Below are 17,015 nucleotides of genomic sequence, written 5' to 3'. Positions count from 1 at the left end.
AGAAAACCATTCCACAATGTAAAATTGTGCAAGATGTTTGAATTTAGAAAAATGTATGTTAGTTGAAGGAAAAGCAAGTAATATCCAATATTTACAAGAATTAAGTGAGAACAATAAGAATGAAAGACCGTGAATGAAGTGATTCGATTAAAAAGGGTGATATGCAGGGATGCAGGATTTTGCCGCTGCTCTTCAGTCTATACATCGAACAAGGAAAGGTGGAAACTAGAACTTCGGATTACAAGAGGTCAGTCACAAGACTGACTGATGACATTACAGCGCTCATTAAAATGGAACAAGAATGCACAAGACCTGTTGAATAAATGAACAGTTTAATGAACACATAGTACTGAGTGACAGTAAACAGTAAAAGCGAAAGTAATGGTGAACCCCAATCAGATTCATGATAAGCTAGAGAACCATGAAGTAGGTAAAGTGTAGGGATTCTGTTTTCTTCCATACAATATTCGTATGATGGAAGAAGGATTTAGGAAACGGATCAGCACAGAGAAAAATAAACTGGCAAAATTGATGAAGAGTGCAAAAACAAATGTGTTAAGGCATCATCAGGCGAGTTGGTTACAAGAACACTCCACTAATTTGGACCACAGGATGGTTTGATCCACTTTGAGCTATAGTCAGAGGGTTGTCCGGAGAAGAGTTTAGCGAGGGACTCACTTTGGGCGGTCGTTGAGGTTGGGCAGCCTGGAAGGCCCGATGACGGAGTCGAGCTCCTGCTGCACCCGTTTCTGCACCTCGGGGAAGTAGGCGACGTACATGAGGGCCCAGGTCAGCACCGTGGACTGCACCATCGACGAGGGCAGGAACGTGTCGAACATCATGACGCCCAGCTGGTCGGCTGTAAACACGACACGGGCAGATGGTTAACCACACACCTCCACCAGTACAGCAGTCATAACTACTTGTAGTTTTGTGTCCTCACCAAACGGTGATGTCGATCTGGACTCCGCAAGCTAGCGTAGATACTGTAAGTCTTGTAACACAAAGAAAAAAGTAGTCTGTGTGCTGGGCTACTGCGCTGTCTAGTGCTGTTACACACTGAAGAGCCAAAGAAATTGGTACAGCTGCCTAATATCGTCTAGGGTCCCTGCGAGCACAAAGAAGCGACACAACACGACGTGGCATGGGCTCGACGAATGCCTGAAGTAGTGCTCGAGGGAACTTACACCATGAACCCTGCAGGGCTGTCCATGAATCAGTAAGAGTATGAGGGAGAGGAGATCTCTTCTGAACAGCACTTTGCAAGGCATCCCAGGATATGCTCAATAATGTTCGTGACTGGGAGTCTGGTGGCCAGCGGAAGTGTTCAAACTCAGAAGAGTGTTCCTGGAGCCACTCTCTAGCAATTCTGGATGTGTGGGGTGTCGCAGTGTCCTGCCCGAATTGCCCGAGTCCGTCTCAATGGAGAACGTGAATGGATGCAGGTGATCAGACAGGACACTTACGTACGTGTCACCAGTCAGAGTCTGATCCAGACGTATCAGGAGTCCCATATCACACCAAGTGCACATGCCCCACACTATTACAGAGCCTCCACCAGCTTCAACAGTCCCCAGCGACATGCAGGATCCATGGATTCATGAGGTTGTCTCCGTATCCATACACGTCCATCCGCTCGATACAATTTGAAATGAGACTCGTCCTACCAGGCAACATGCTTGAAGTCATCAACAGTCGGTGTTGACGGACCCAGATGAGGTGTAAGTCTTTGTGTCGGGCGGTCATCAGGGATACACGAGCGGACCGTCACCTTCGAAAGCTCATATCGATGATGTTTCTTTGAATGGTTCGTACGTTGACACTTTTTGATGGTCCAGTATAGAAATGTGCCGCAATTTACGGAAGGCTTGCACTTCTGTCACGTTGAACGATTCTCTTCACTCCTCATTGGTCCCATTCTTGTAGGATCTTTTTCCGGCTGCTGCGATGTTGGAGATTCGATGTTTTACCGGATTCCTGATATTCATGGTACACTCGTGAAATGATCGTACGGGAAAATCCCCACTTCATCGCTACCTCGGAGATGTGTGTCCCATCACTCGTGCACCGACTGTAACACCACGTTTAAACTCGCATAACACTTGATAACCTGCCATTGTAGCAGCACTAATCGATCTAAAAACTGCGCCAGAGAGTTAGTCTTATTTAGGCGTGGCCAACCACAGTGCCGTATTCTGCCTGTTTACACACCTCTGTATTTGAGTACGCACGCCTATACCAGTTTCTTTGGCGCTTCAGTGTATGTCTAAAGCCCACACAGGGAATAATGGAGGTGGAGCAGTGCCATTGTGAATAGAGCGTCGCAGATACTGCGACTGCTTTGCAGTTTTTCTCACACGATTTTAAAGTACAAAAATCTGAAAATTTTAAATGCTGTAGCATCATTCGTCAGCTTCATGGTGAAGTGTATCATTTCGTTAGTGGTCTTAGTGTGTAGTTAGAATTGATTACAATAAAAAATAGGAGTCACCATGAGTTTACGATTGGTGCATGTTAGGTTGTACATTGCTGCATATGAAATTTAGCTAAAATGTTGAAGTTTTCTTTAAACTTGTGGGGAGATCTATATGTAAGTCCAGTCTTGAAAAAAGAATTGTATGTAGTGGGTTCACTTCCGCTCTCACGCACGCTAACGATAAGTGAAAATGAAAATATTACTGACATCCATTGTATCTCCTAAATTGTTCAAGAATTTGAAACGAGTTTTTCCCAAAGTGTTGCATGTAAGATGGAGATAATTTTTCCATTAAGTTAACACGTGTAACTTTCTTACTAATATGGTGCTGTTTCAGGTTTCTGTCAAAAGTGCAACTGAATTGACATGATTGTAAGATGACATTGTGCGAACTCCGCTGCGTTCCGGCAACAGAAGCTAACTTTAAAATGTCTGTAAAATATATTTGCGTGTTACTCAACATTCGTCACAGATCACGCTTCGCTGAAAGTAAAAATTTGTTAACAAGGCAGGCGAAAATAAGTAGCTACCTTTGTAGCAATTTCGGCTGAATTCTGTTGCCCAGTGTGTTTTTAATAATGAACAGCTAGTACTGAAAATTACGTAAGTATTTTCTTTCTGCTCCTCAGTGATGTGAGAAATATGAAAAAATTCGCACTAAATTGGACACCATCTTTCCGATCCTATGACTGAGTGACTCGACTTATTCACCTCAGCCGTCTTACAGTTTCTCAAAGACGCTGCTAACCAGTATCTCTCTTGATGGGTAACTGACAAGATTCTTCTGGCTGTCAGCGTGATGTCAGCTCCAAAGCTAGGAAACGCATTGTCTCAACAAGAACTACAATTTCAGTGTTTTCCTGCCACTAGAATAGTAAATGGACTTATTTTTCGAAAACTACTGGTAAAAATTTACTTCTATACTGTATAACAGAAACTTGCCTCCATATTGCATTAATAAAGTATACATATACTTACCATTTCTTCGTGAGGATTTTTGAGGTTGCTGTTCCTCTGACCATAATGGCTACAAATACAATACACTTCTTAGCTGTAGTTTAGTAGTGTATCACTAAGTTTTGGTTTACTTACTGGAGTAAGTGCTGGGTTCGCCTGTCTTCTGTCTCTCCTTTATCTCCTTGAGGTATCTGTCGATGAAGTCCCTCATGTGGTCATCAGAGTATGTCTTCTCGTGTTCTTGGATGACTTTCTGTAAAATGTAGATAAACGATAAGTTGGACTAGCACGAACTGATAAACGGAAGATGAAGGGAAGATATTTCAAGCATAACTTTTAAAATTATCAGACATCGAATATCAATGATACGTTATAACTGTCACAGCACAATGACCATCTATGGGAAAGTAAAGACTCATTCAGAAACAAGGCGGTAATTCTCTCAGTGACAGTGAAACAGACCAAGAGAGAAGACAAATGTGTCACACAAACTTTGCGACACCACCACTTTTATTTTCAATTCGTTTGATACCGTTTTAGTTTGAGAACGCTTGATGAATATTTGTAAAGGAATATACGATAGAATTGAGTTCCTGTGACAATATTTTCGTATATGATTATAAATTATGCAAATAAATTTTAGCTGTCACAACACATCATCATAATAGTTTTAAGAGGTTGTCATGCTATTAGTTCTATTTCAAAAGAAAAAAATATGATTGCGAATATAATTCTGAAGGTAAATGTTTCTTGAGAAACATTGTAACTTGCTATCATTTGATTAGTTCACATAATACAAAATGTCAAGTAAATTATGACATTTTATTTCCGCTGTTCCATTATCTAAATTGCATCACACTATTGCTTCACTACACTAGACATATTAACCAAAGTGTGGGACGAATTGGATTTTAGACTGGATGTGTGCCACCTATAATGGAGTGTGCACATGCTGAACATTCGTAAGAGAAACTAATTTAGTTCACCTTCAGTTTGATGTATTATTTGTTTTAAACAGTCTAAACTAGTTTGGCACCCATTGTTTCACTTACATAGGCTCTATGGTCTGCAGAGATTTTTTTGTTTTGTTCTCCTTTAACGTAATTTTGTGTTAATCACAAATTACAACAGCTTTTAAACTTTTCATGTTAATTAAGGTCATAGAAGCATTATCTTTTCCGAATGTATTTCTGAAAAAAAGGCGATTCCGGTAACTGCAGTCCAAAGTTTAGTTACACATGTTGTTTGCTTTCTTGTGGTGATATTTCTGCAGAAACTTTAACCCCATAACAAATATTTCATTACATATAAGCAAGAAATGAAAAACCAGTTCTTCATAGAATCAGATTTTTAAAAAATTTTAATGTAACGAAACATCTCCTTAAAAATTTTCACCTCCTGTTTTACCCTCTTAGGTGTTGAATTTCCGAAAACAGTGAAATGCCTATTTTTTTTATTTCTGAGAGAGAAGCCAAGCACAAATTTTCTTAGTTTCGAGAATGCTTGTATAATAAAATATTTCCATAAAAATTTTCATTTACTCTTTCACCCCCACAAGGGTTGAATTTCCAACAAACAGTGAAACATGTATTTATATTTCTAACTGAGAAGTTTTCACCTATGGAACTTTAAAAATACTTTAGTAGTTATATATAAGTGTAGGTTTCTGTGGCCATTGTCACAGTCAATAAAATTTTTCTGTGTTTGTAACTGGATTGTCAATACGTAAAACTACTTGTTGCGAGTGAACTTCTTCAGGGTGTTTTTGTTTACTGTTGCAAGTGACCTTCTTCAGGGTGTTTTTGTTAACTGTAAACAAAAAAACACGAAGAAGGTCACTTGCAACAGGACCGAAACGTCAGTAGTTTTACATATTGATATGCAGTCACACATGCATAAAAATTTTTTTGACTTTAGTAGGTCTTAAATAATGACTTTCTTTCAAAAAGCCCCATAGGGGCTAAATTTCAAAAATGGTGAAACATGTATTTCTTTATTTCTTACTGAGAAACCAAATACCAATTTTCTTAGGACCAATCTTAACTGCGACAGATTTTCACAAAGATTTTCATCCCCTGTTTCACCTTCTAAGGAGCGGAATTTGGAGCTATCCCTTGTTAAACCATGCTTACAGTTAAAGATCACATCTTCTCCAAATTTGAACTTTCTATCCTTAGTGGTGTGGGCTGGGTGACGATAATTCAGTGAGTGAGTAAGTGAGGACATTGCCTTTTTTGAAGAGAGATTAAACTGTTTTAACATACTTAGAAAGTGGGACATTCTTTTTCTTTTATTTCGCCATTGTGGATTGGAGATCTCTCATACATACTCTTGATATCGTTCTGTTACATTCACTTTACAAACATAGGGCTTTCTGAGAGATCAGAGTAACAGGTACACCAGTACTCACACGGAAGTAACCCAAGATCTTCTCGGCAGACTCGACCGTGTCCCAGTAGCCGGACATCTTGGGGGCGATGCTGCTGAGTGTGGGGTGCAGCGTGAGGAAACCACCAGTGGCGTCCCCAGCCCTGGCTGCCTGCAGGCCTGCCAGCCCAAGATGGCGGCACGTCCCGTCAGCGGATCGTGGCAGCCGGCTGCCAGCCACCACTGGCATGAAGCCATTGATGAAGCCGGGGAACAGCGCGTCGGGCAGCAGCACACGCCGGCAGCCTTCTCCGTATGATGACGGTTGCATCACAGCCTGTCGAAACGTCACCAGTTACTTTCTGCCCTTCCGCTGTACAGTGCTACATGCTTAATCCTCCATGTTTCATTGTACACAGCAGTGTTAGGTGAGAGATTGACCCCTTCATGATCTAAAGGAAATCTACAAGTGTGAACTGTAAATATATAGCGAATAAATCAACCTGATCTGAATGTTGCTTTAGAAAGGCAAGTGTGTCCAAAAAAATCACTACCTCATAGCTAATGGTCTCCCAGTTTCATTATTCAAGGGTTTCTGGAGGAAAACGTATTGAGATGGGCTAGTAATTTGTTCGAGGTTTGAGCCATTTCATGAGGCACGCTAACATGTCCCAAATGGCACCAACTAAATGCAGGTAACTACATTCTAACCATCCTCCAGCATACTGCTTCAGCTTGTCACAGCTGCTCACTTGTGTATGTACCTCATTAAGGTATGGCAGCAAGTAATCTCAGTAAATTATTATGGTTTCATTCCTTTGAAATCCACCCATACCAAAGAACAGCTTTAAACTGAACAGCAGTTACTCTGTTTGCAACCCTACGCTATCCAATAGTTCTTCACTGCTTGAGATATTGCCCAATCCTTAGCTGTCTAATAGTCTGCTCAAGAAATCTCAGTGTCTGGCTGTGGAGGTACCTATTTTATACCCTGTAGAACATCTATAAATGAGTCAAGAACAATATGCTAAATCACTAATCTCTAGTTAACAGTCCTATTAAGGGCAAATGTAGCTGAATTTAAAGGTTTCAGCATATACACTATACAAATTTCCAGTTGCTAGTTTTCATTCACACATCCAGTAAAGAACTCATACCTACTCCCCCTGTCCAAGCTCTTGTTTGTACACAGCTTTTTATAAAACTGTCTTATCCTTTTTACTTTATAAAACTGAGTGGGCATTATTTTATTTTCTAAGCTTACACAGTGTTTTTTACGCAAAATAGGTTGGTAACTTCCTGACAGTTTTTGTTGGATCTATCTTTTTTTGATAACGCTGATATCATCTGTGAAAAGGATTAGTATCACCTCTAGATCTGACATAAAATAGGATCTCATACCTACAGATATAAGAAGCACTGGCAACAGCATTGAACCCTACGGAACAGTCATTGTAGCTTCTCACAGTGTAGATAATGTGGTGACCCTCTGAAAATTTCCTGAATATTTTTACCCCACTCCTATATAGCAAAATCCTGTATGAAGTTAATGATAGCTTTATTTCCGACTCTGCCTTCACTGGTGAGTAATATGTCTGTACTATGGCGCCACCACCAAGTTCTCTCAACAGACTTGGCAGACACAGGGAGGCACATTTCCAACCACTAAAGTTTCGAAAAAGACCAGACCATAGCTTTCTCACACCAGCTGACCCAGGTAACGACGGTTCAAAAGAGGTGCTAACCAAAACAAAATGATTTGTATCTCAACAGGACCGAAAATGTACAATATTAGAGAAACTAAACAATAAACAAAAGTGAATACTATTAGAATGGAACATTTTTCACGTATGTGTGTTTCTTTTACATTGGGAAATATGATTGTTACACAATAGCAATTAAGGATGCTAACAAATTATTTGAGTGGCAAGAGAGACAATCAGAGCTGGTTAGTCAGATATAAGGACAATCTCGGACAAAATTTTGGAGACCTCTGAGAGAGAGAGAGAGAGAGAGAGAGAGCATCCTAGATGCAGATAAATTTGTAAATGTATGTGAAGATGTAAATGTACATGTAGGTGTGTGTGACACTTTGGTTCTAAGCCTGATATGACACACTTCCAGTTCTGCTAGGAGGTTGCTCAAGACTTTGTTCTGCGTACAAGCAGTGACTGCCACCAACAGCTATTACTAGTTGTTGGCCGAGTCCAATGCAGGTACTGAGTGCATACTTGACAAACGTTGCAGATGCTGCACCCCAGTAAAGGTATGTCTGCCAATAGTCTGCATGCTTTGAAGTGACACCTAGGAGGGTGGTCCTGAGATTTCCAGTAATATAGTGGTCTTACTGCTCTTTTCATTTTAATTCTAGTTTGTGAAAATGGTGTGTAAATGCTGTGTTTTGTGAAGAGAGGCTGCTGTGATTTTTAACCACAGTCCAAAAGTAAGTAAATTCGATGCTACTAAGATAGTCTTAACATAAAAATTGCTGGCGGATTAAAACTGGGTGCCACACTAAGAGTCTAACTCGGGACTTTTGCCTTCTGCAGGGAAGTGCTCTATTAACTGAGCCACCCAATGATGACTCACAGCGAGTCTTGAAGGTACAGACAAGATACAGGTGGAAATAAAGCCCTGAGGGCGACAGGAGGTGTCATGGTTTGTTAACCAGTCATGCTTTTGTAACTCAGTTGGTGTAGCACTTCCCACTTGAGGCAAAGGTCCTGAGCTAGAGTCTCGATCTGGCACATAGCTTTAAATTCACAAGAAGTTTCCTATCAGTACACACTCCACTGCAGAGTTAAAAATTCATTCTGCAGGTGTAATATATTTTAAGAACATTTATTAGTCGCCCATAGCATTCTTATCTGTTTTTGATTGATAAATGAAAAACTTATATGCTTCAGTAATGGTGTTCTATAATTACTAAAGTTTTTTTCATTTGACATTAATCTTGAATACTCGCATTTTTACTTGATTAGTTATTTAAAAAACGTTATTTCTTTCAAGAAATTGTGTTCTTACTACTGAACATTGTGTATCATGACAGCAATAAAATTGAAATGGATCTGTATGGAGAAGTATATAACCAGCAACCCTGAGACTTATACAGTGGACTGTCCCATCTCACACGCCCACAGGCATGCAGCCCATGGGAAAATGGGCACATGGAATCAGCTGACCTGCAGGCTGTGGGCTCAGCCAGCTGGGCAGTACTGCACTGACTGAAAGCACGTTGCCTTGCAAGTACAGAAAGAGTGCAATTTCGGTTACCTGGAGGGTGTCCTATACTAGTTGCACTTGTCAGCAGGTAAGATGGGGTGAGGGGAAAACGTTCAGGAGATCCTCTGCACTATGCGGCAGTGTTGGACCAACCAATTATCTGCAATGTACTTGCAATAAGCAGCTCTGTTACAAACGTTTTATACTTTTACACTAAAGAGCACATGCAAACTGTTTTCGAGAAGTGTGACACACAGCATTATAAAACTGATGTCCTGGCACTTACTTTCAAGTCACCTTAGAATGAACAAAATCGATGACTACAGAGCACTCTGTGAGACATTCTCACAATGCCTGGACTTTTTGTAAACACTGCAACTAATCATCATCATCTGTTACCAGCCCGAGGCTGGGTCTGTTTGGGGTATAAGCCTCACCATCTAGTCCTGTTTTTCCACCCTCTTAATGTACTCACTCTGTTTCTGACTTCACCACTTTTTTTCAAAACATTCCTTCACATCTTTCAGCTGTACACCCCTTTGTCATTTCGTGTATCTTCTTGGTAATCCGCTTGTTTTCCATTTTCTTTAGGTCACCATACCACATTACTCTTGATATTTCTATCCTGCTCTGCAAATGGTGCCTCCTTCATTATTTCCCTTACCACTTCTTTCCTCACCCTATCTCTCCTTTTTAATGCCATATGACTTCTGAGGAACTTCATTTCACATGCCTGTAATCTATTTACTTATCTTGTCTTCATTATCCTTGTTTCAGATGCACAGATCAGTATTGCAATGTAGTAACTTCTACATATCGCTTCTTTGTTTTTTTCCTGGGACATCTTTCTTCCAAACCAGACTCCTAAAATTTTGCAGCAGTGCTTCTGCCTGTCTGCCACTTTCACGCATCTCTGATTTCTTCCATTTTCCTCTGTCACGTTTCCCAAGTAACTGACACTTTCCATCTTCATTAATTGTTCACCTTCAAGCCTTTTTATCTTTTTTTTTTAGTTGTAATTTAAGATCTGTTTGCATTAAATTTCATTCCGTAGTGTCTCAAGTTTCCTCACCAGCATGCAGCAGTTCCTGAATGTCTTCCTCCTTGTTTCCGCAAATCATCCCTTCGTTTCAAAACATTATTGCTTTCATCTTTTCTTCTACAGTTTTTTCTGCCACCTTATCATTATCTCATTCAAGATCACAATGGAGAGGAGAGGTGACAATCCATTGCCCTATTTCACACAACTCCTTTGCTGGAACCAACCCATCCTTTCATTTGCCACTTTCACACAATTCAGACCTACACAATACACCTCCTCCGCTCTCTTTCTTGTCTCTTTTTTTCACTCTCTTCTTTTCCAATGCTTCCTAGACCTTCCTTCTACAGACACTATCAAATGCCTTTTCTATACCAAGGAAGGCCATGATGAAGTCTTCCCCAAATTCATAATGGTGCTCCTGGAAATCCCTCATTGGAAAAATGAGGTCAACAGTTTGCCTCCCAGATCTGAAACCACGCTGTTCCTCTCTCAATTTGTTCTTGACCCTCGTTCAGAGTCTGCTCTCCAGGATCTTTTCATATACCTAGGTACAGTGTGCTATCAATGTGACTCCCCTGTAGTTTTTACAATCCCTCCTTCTTTCTCTCTTGAATCCACAGCTGATTAGTGCCCTCTTACAATCCCGCAAAGTCTTCACCTCATTTCATCACACCACCCTCATCATACAATACAGCCAATGCTTCCCAACCTCCCATGCCAGTTTCACCATTTCGGCATTTATTTCTTCCACACCCAGTGACTTCCTCCTTTCGTCTTGTACAAAGCCATTTCTATTTCTATCCTCGTGAGGTCTTTGACCCATCCTTAGTCTACTTCTACCTCCTTCAGTCCATTATCCTCATCTCCCAGACCATTTGGGCTAGTAGTCAATATAACAGTTGTATAGTCATTCTGGGCTATTATGCTATAACAGTTGATGTGCCGTCTCCCTGTACCTCTCCCCTGGGGCCAGATCGTTTTTAGCCCTACAGTGTGTGCAGTGCAGTGAGGCAGGACAAGTAGGACAGCAACCTTGTCTCCGGTGCCACAGCGGATGAGCTCCACCAGCTCCCTCATCTCGGACTCTATCTCCGCTTCCAGTCGGTCGGATCGCCGCCCGAAGCCGAAGTCACGCAGGTACCTCAGCATGAAGCGGCGCTGCTCCATCGCCTCCTCGCCCTCCAGGAAGTTGATGCCTGCACAGTGGAGAGCCCGACAGTCAGAATCCACACCAGATTTTTTAGTATCCGATGCAAAAAATTTAACTATTAGTTTAGTTTATTTACGATTAAAATATTTAATTCAAGAGTTTTGAATATATTAGGACTGTGTTGCAGAGCTGCCTCGAATAAAATGTCGCTGACATGGAAAGACAACAGTGCAAGATACCTCTCTAGCACCCCTTCACAGCAGCATAGAACGTCAATACTGTGCAACGCCACATAAATATTATTTTGGTCATCGTTCTAAATACCTGAATAATATCCTAAATATCTTAATAGAAAACATGACCTAGTGATTATCAACAACAATGAGTGATGTAAGGTTCACTACAAATAAGTAACAATATATTTTACCTCTAATTTTTTCCATACGATGCATAGTTGTTCAACATCTATAAGACTAGCTGCTCAGTTTAATAGTGCAACAGCACATAAATATACTTTTCCGCCTCTGTAGATGAGCACTCATCACAGCTGACTGGCAAGCAGTGGACTGGGTTCGATTCCGGGTACCGCCATGGGTCGTTCCTTGGTGGGTGGACAGGTGCAGTGTGCACTCAGCCTCGTGAGGTCGACTGTAGAGGTGCTCGACCGATTACTGTCGGTTCCAATGTCAAGAAACCACACGCCCCTCCATACTACATCCGATGACGCGTCTAGTCACTTTCTAGAACTCTCAAACCTTTCCTTCCTTCGTGCTGATTACTCACTCGATCCCCATAGTCTCTTCCGACACACTGCACTCATCATCCACCCCATATGCCCTTTTTGCTTTTTATTCTTTTGATTTGTTATCTCAGAAGTAGCCATAAAACCATGCTCCTCTTGGACGTTTGTGTACCTTCTACTCCTCTGCGGTGATAGGTCTTCTGATATAGCTGACATAGCTATCTTCCAGATTGAATATCAAGTGAGTAGGCTCTCAATCTGCAGTGGCAGTAATATCTGTTGCTGCTATGATAGGAATCCATAGAGACTTTCCGTGTGACTTTCGAATCTATATACTCTTTTTTTTTTTTTTTTTTTTGCTCACGCCATTACGAAAATTTTAAAATGAACATCCACGTCTAATAACATGTCCATTTTGCTCTGCTCTCTGAGAGAGCTGGAAAGAACACATGTACCACATGTACGTATTGGCACCCACATACATTATATTGTGATCCGTAAGCTAGATGGTGAACTAGTAAAAAATAAGTGACTTATTTTTTTTCATTTATCTTACATGCTTCAGTTAACTATTATTACTTTTTATCTTTTTGACTTTATGGTTGGGAATTGGACGTGTTCTTGTAATGTATGATATTTGTGTGTCTACCTGATGCTGCAACAAATCAAGACGTGGAACACTCGTTCCTTTTTAGCATATTTATGCAGCTACAACTTCCTGACTCTTTCTGAGGATTAATTTTATTCTAACTTATCTAATTAATATTTGAGACGTTTGTATCTATCTGACACAGCAACAAATTTAAACGTTGATTGCTCATTATTTCTTTGTATATTTTGGAATCTTCTACTTTGTGTTTATTATAACTTTCAACATATTTATTTATATTATATTGTATAAAATATGTGTGACTTCCTAAGGGACCAAATTGCTGAGATACCTACACTTACACACTACTTAAACTAACTTATGCTAAGAACAATACACACGCCCATGCTCGAGGAAGGATTCGAACGTCTGGTGAGATCATTGTATAACTCGTCAGGTAGTACACATAATTTTTTTCTCATGTCACACACAAAACCTACAAAGCTTAATTTTGAACATGAAAAATAACACCTTTCAGCTAGCAACTCACGTCCATTTGGCATTAACAAATTGTTCCCAGAACTCCTACAGTTCCATAACTATTCCAGATATTGAATAGGGATCGCAGTAAACATCACCGTTGGCGAGTTTAGTTTGCTGTGTCCAGTGTTTGCTAGCCTCTTGTACTTCAGTGCATCAGCAAGCCTGCCCTCCACCTCCATCATGCTACTGTATAATACACATCTCTTTAACTGGGGCTATTCCTAATGGAGAAATATTTTTCACTGATAGATGAATAACATAAATGAACCCTTTCAACTAAGTCATTTACATTATATTTCAACTATTAACAATGTTGCTTGCATCATTTACAAATAAGAGGTATTTTAGAGCCATCTTAATGTAATGAACAGATTTTTTAGAAGTTTTATCAATGAAAGCTGTGGTCTGCAGAGAGAACACTGTGGTAGCCGCACTTCAAAGGGGCCCAACAGTTTCATAGTTCATAATGATAAATTTTAGTAGGAAACTCTAAAAGCTTTTATTGTTGTGTGTGGATAATTCACACAACAACATATGATAATAGATACTGGTGTGTAAACAGTATTCTATTAGATGAATTACTTAAGAATATTATTACAGACCAGAGAAGGTATTGTGAGTTAAATCTGCACTTACCAAGTTCCTTATGTGGCATTCTGTGCTTGATGGCGATATTGGATATCCGGCCCTGCAGAGCGGGGTTGTTCAAGGCCTCCTTGGCGGCCTCGTAGTCGCTGATGACCACCACGGGAAGAGGCCCAAAGTAGAAGCCCACCAGTTTGGACTTGTAGCGGCGCGTGAAGGCGTGCATCACTTTATACGGGAACTTGTAGTTCTCCAGAAGCAGCTGGATGTAGCTGCCCCATATTGGTATTCTAGGGGGACCTGCAAGATTGAGTATGTATTACATATGTGTAGCAAAATATTGCGACAGTCAGATGGACTGCACTACAATAACATTTTTGTCTTCACCATAGTTCTTATAGGTTTCTTTACAGATCGTGCATTTCGGTATTATGCCATTTTCAAAGGATCCAATATGTGAATCATTGTATTGTGGCTCAACAAATCGAATTTCTCAACAAAAACTGCAGTCAAGCAAACAGTTATTACAGCCCAACACCTCATAAAGCATTTAAACAACGTGTCTCTAATATGGACTGCCCTGAAGAATTCCTGTCTGACAGATGGGACTTGCGTGAGCGATGGATGGATGGGTGAGTGTACCAGTGAATGGTCTCTGTAGGAATTCTTGATAATTATTATATATTGAGACACTTCATTAGAAAAACATCGTTTATTTATTTATTTACGTGATCGATGAGCTTTGGAAGACGTTTTCATGGAGGCAGTTATAATGAGCCCATATAACATTGTGGTATGCTTCGAATATCTGAGATATACAACATGGCCAAAACAGCGAACATCATCGTCCAGGTATTGTGATAAATTTTAGACAGAATTTCTAAGAAAGTGTACTTGCCTATTTGATGTCTACAGTCTACCTCTTACAGACTTTCGTATCAGGCTTCCTTTTGTAAGGTATTATTGGCTACTGCATAGCCATCCTAATTATTCATGAATTATTGACATGTGAAGTTGCAAAATCATTTATGAGTGAAGGGAATATGCAGACACAACATTAGTAATTCATGGTAGTGTATCAGTGACTCAGAAAAAGTCACAGATGTAGAACATTTTGGCGAAAATAAGAACTGTGGATGCTCCGAAGTTAAATGAAACGAAACAAATTTGACTATCATTTACATCTTTCAGTTAGCGGATAGTAAGGACAATAGATAAACTAAAATCACAAATGTTACGCAAATTTTTGAAGAATAATTAGCACACTCATTATATACAGTAGGAAGTTGTTATTACATTAAAAGATTGTCCTTCCCATTTCATTCCTGAAAGCTGTCTTTGTTAAGAAATGTAGTGGTCCAAGAATAGAATCTCAAGGCACACTTATTTTAAGTAATATTGTAACAAGGGATTGAGGTGACTTTTAAATATACTCGAAACACTTACGCTAACTTCCTTCAACTTATCAATTAGTGTGGAAGGGGCTCATGTTTGTAGATTAACTTCTCCATTTATAAAGACTATACTGAACAAAATTAAAATTATGAAGTTATGAAAACCACAGAGAAAGACAAACTGGAGACTTCATTTAGTATTACTCAACAAATTTACTATAGGTTTGGAAAACAGAGCTATTAATCTAATAGTTTGTTTAAAAGCGTTATAAATTGGGGTTGTAGTCTGTGTATTGACCATTACTGAGCACCAGTTAAATGCAGCAGTAGCAATATTAAATGTTGATGATTGTCATTTAGCAGCTCCCACTGCAAAAGGAATACTATGTAAGGAGGATCTGCCATACATGGGAGAAACATTCCTAAATTCAAAACAACACAACTATTTTGGAAAAAAAATACTGAAGGGTAGGCATGTAAAAACATACTGCTGAAAAGCACATGTATAATTGCTACACCTGGTGGATCCCCAATATGAAAACTTAGCTTTCTGATAAATACAAATCCTGGGGTAGCAGGAGTCAGACAATAAGACAGGAAATTATGTTTTGTGGTTATATCGTTGTCCATTTCTCTTGATGGCTCAGAGATAAAAAAGCTTAACTCTTACATTCTCACTTTTAATATTCTCCACTAGAATTGTGTTGGAGGAGATTGTCATAATTAATATTCTCGTAGATGAACTTAGCTGAACTACTTCCATTTTTAAGCAGGCACTGCTCTTGTACTCAGCCACACACGGGAATCGTCACTTTCTCAAGGTAACTTCCCTAACAGATTAAAACATATGAGAATGCAGGCTTTCTCCGCGAATGTCGATGATAAAATCTTCTCGGGTTGACAGCCGAGTCAATGTGTTGTTCTCCAGCAACGTTTCAGCAAGTTTCTTATTTGCCATCTTCAGGCGAAGTGTCGGGTTCACGTCCCCTCCGCGCCGATTCCGCTCGCTCCTGATTGGCTCGACCGGCGTCGAGGATGCAGAGAAGCCAGTGGCTATAAAGATCCGGACGAGACGTGAACCTGACACTTCGCCTGAAGATGGAAAGTGAGAAACATGCTGAAACGTTGCTAGAGAACAACACATTGACTCGGCTGTCAACCCGAGAAGATTTCATCATAGAGTAAAACATGCTCTTATTCAATTAATAATTTATGACAGATATTAATTATAAATGATCTGATTCACTTACTTCATTCTCAAAACCTTCTAAAAAAATAATTTTTATATAACTGTTGGACTGTAACTGAAAATACAAAAGTCAAAACGAAGAATTTTGTTAGATCTCCCATCGAGATTTCGCGAATTTCTACTGGCGTTATACAGGGTTCAATGTTCTGTTGTATACACAAGTGACCTTCCAGGTTACAGCAATAAACCAAAACCAATGCTATTTACTGATGACTCATGCACCATAACATATCCAATAAGGATGTAGCCGCAGAAGAAAGAAAAATTGAAGCACGTGTTATGAATAAAAGTCGGTCTGCTCACTATATGTTGGTTTGTATTCACCAGCATGTGCATCAGATCTGACAGAGTTTATCCATAAAGTAAATAGTTTTCACTGGCACTGTGTTACAAGTGAAACCGCTCGAGATTGGTTAAAACGTTAATGACGTACATAGAAAAGCACTGCATTATTCGTCATGATGCTACATCACTTAACTTGGAAGCCGGCCGGAGTGGCCGTGTGGTTCTAGGCGCTACAGTCTGGAACTGCGTGACCGCTACGGTCGCAGGTTTGAATCGTGCCTCGGATATGGATGTGTGTGTTGTCCTTAGGTTAGTTAGGTTTAAGTAGTTCTAAGTTCTAGGGGGCAGTTGAGTCCCATAGTGCTCAGAGCCATTTTTGAACTTAACTTGAAAGATTCTCAGTTCATCCAGTTC

At 40.0% G+C, this 17,015-nt stretch overlaps 1 protein-coding gene across 1 annotated transcript in view; it reads right to left on the bottom strand.

Annotated features, from left to right (window-relative positions):
* LOC126428216 (probable cytochrome P450 304a1) overlaps nt 1-17,015 on the bottom strand; it is a 38,664-nt gene that overhangs the window by 12,754 nt on the left and 8,895 nt on the right. The window contains exons 2-6 of the mRNA XM_050090132.1: nt 13,725-13,973; nt 11,097-11,260; nt 5,844-6,137; nt 3,569-3,686; nt 679-859 (exon numbers count right to left, since the gene is read on the bottom strand). Coding sequence (XP_049946089.1) covers nt 679-859; nt 3,569-3,686; nt 5,844-6,137; nt 11,097-11,260; nt 13,725-13,973 — 1,006 coding nt within the window. The remainder of the gene's footprint in view (nt 1-678; nt 860-3,568; nt 3,687-5,843; nt 6,138-11,096; nt 11,261-13,724; nt 13,974-17,015) is intronic.

The sequence above is a fragment of the Schistocerca serialis genome, chromosome 12, assembly GCF_023864345.2.
Source record: "Schistocerca serialis cubense isolate TAMUIC-IGC-003099 chromosome 12, iqSchSeri2.2, whole genome shotgun sequence".
NCBI lineage: Eukaryota > Metazoa > Arthropoda > Insecta > Orthoptera > Acrididae > Schistocerca > Schistocerca serialis.
The sequence above is the reverse complement of the archived record's forward strand: the minus strand, read 5'-3'. Positions and strand labels throughout refer to the sequence as shown.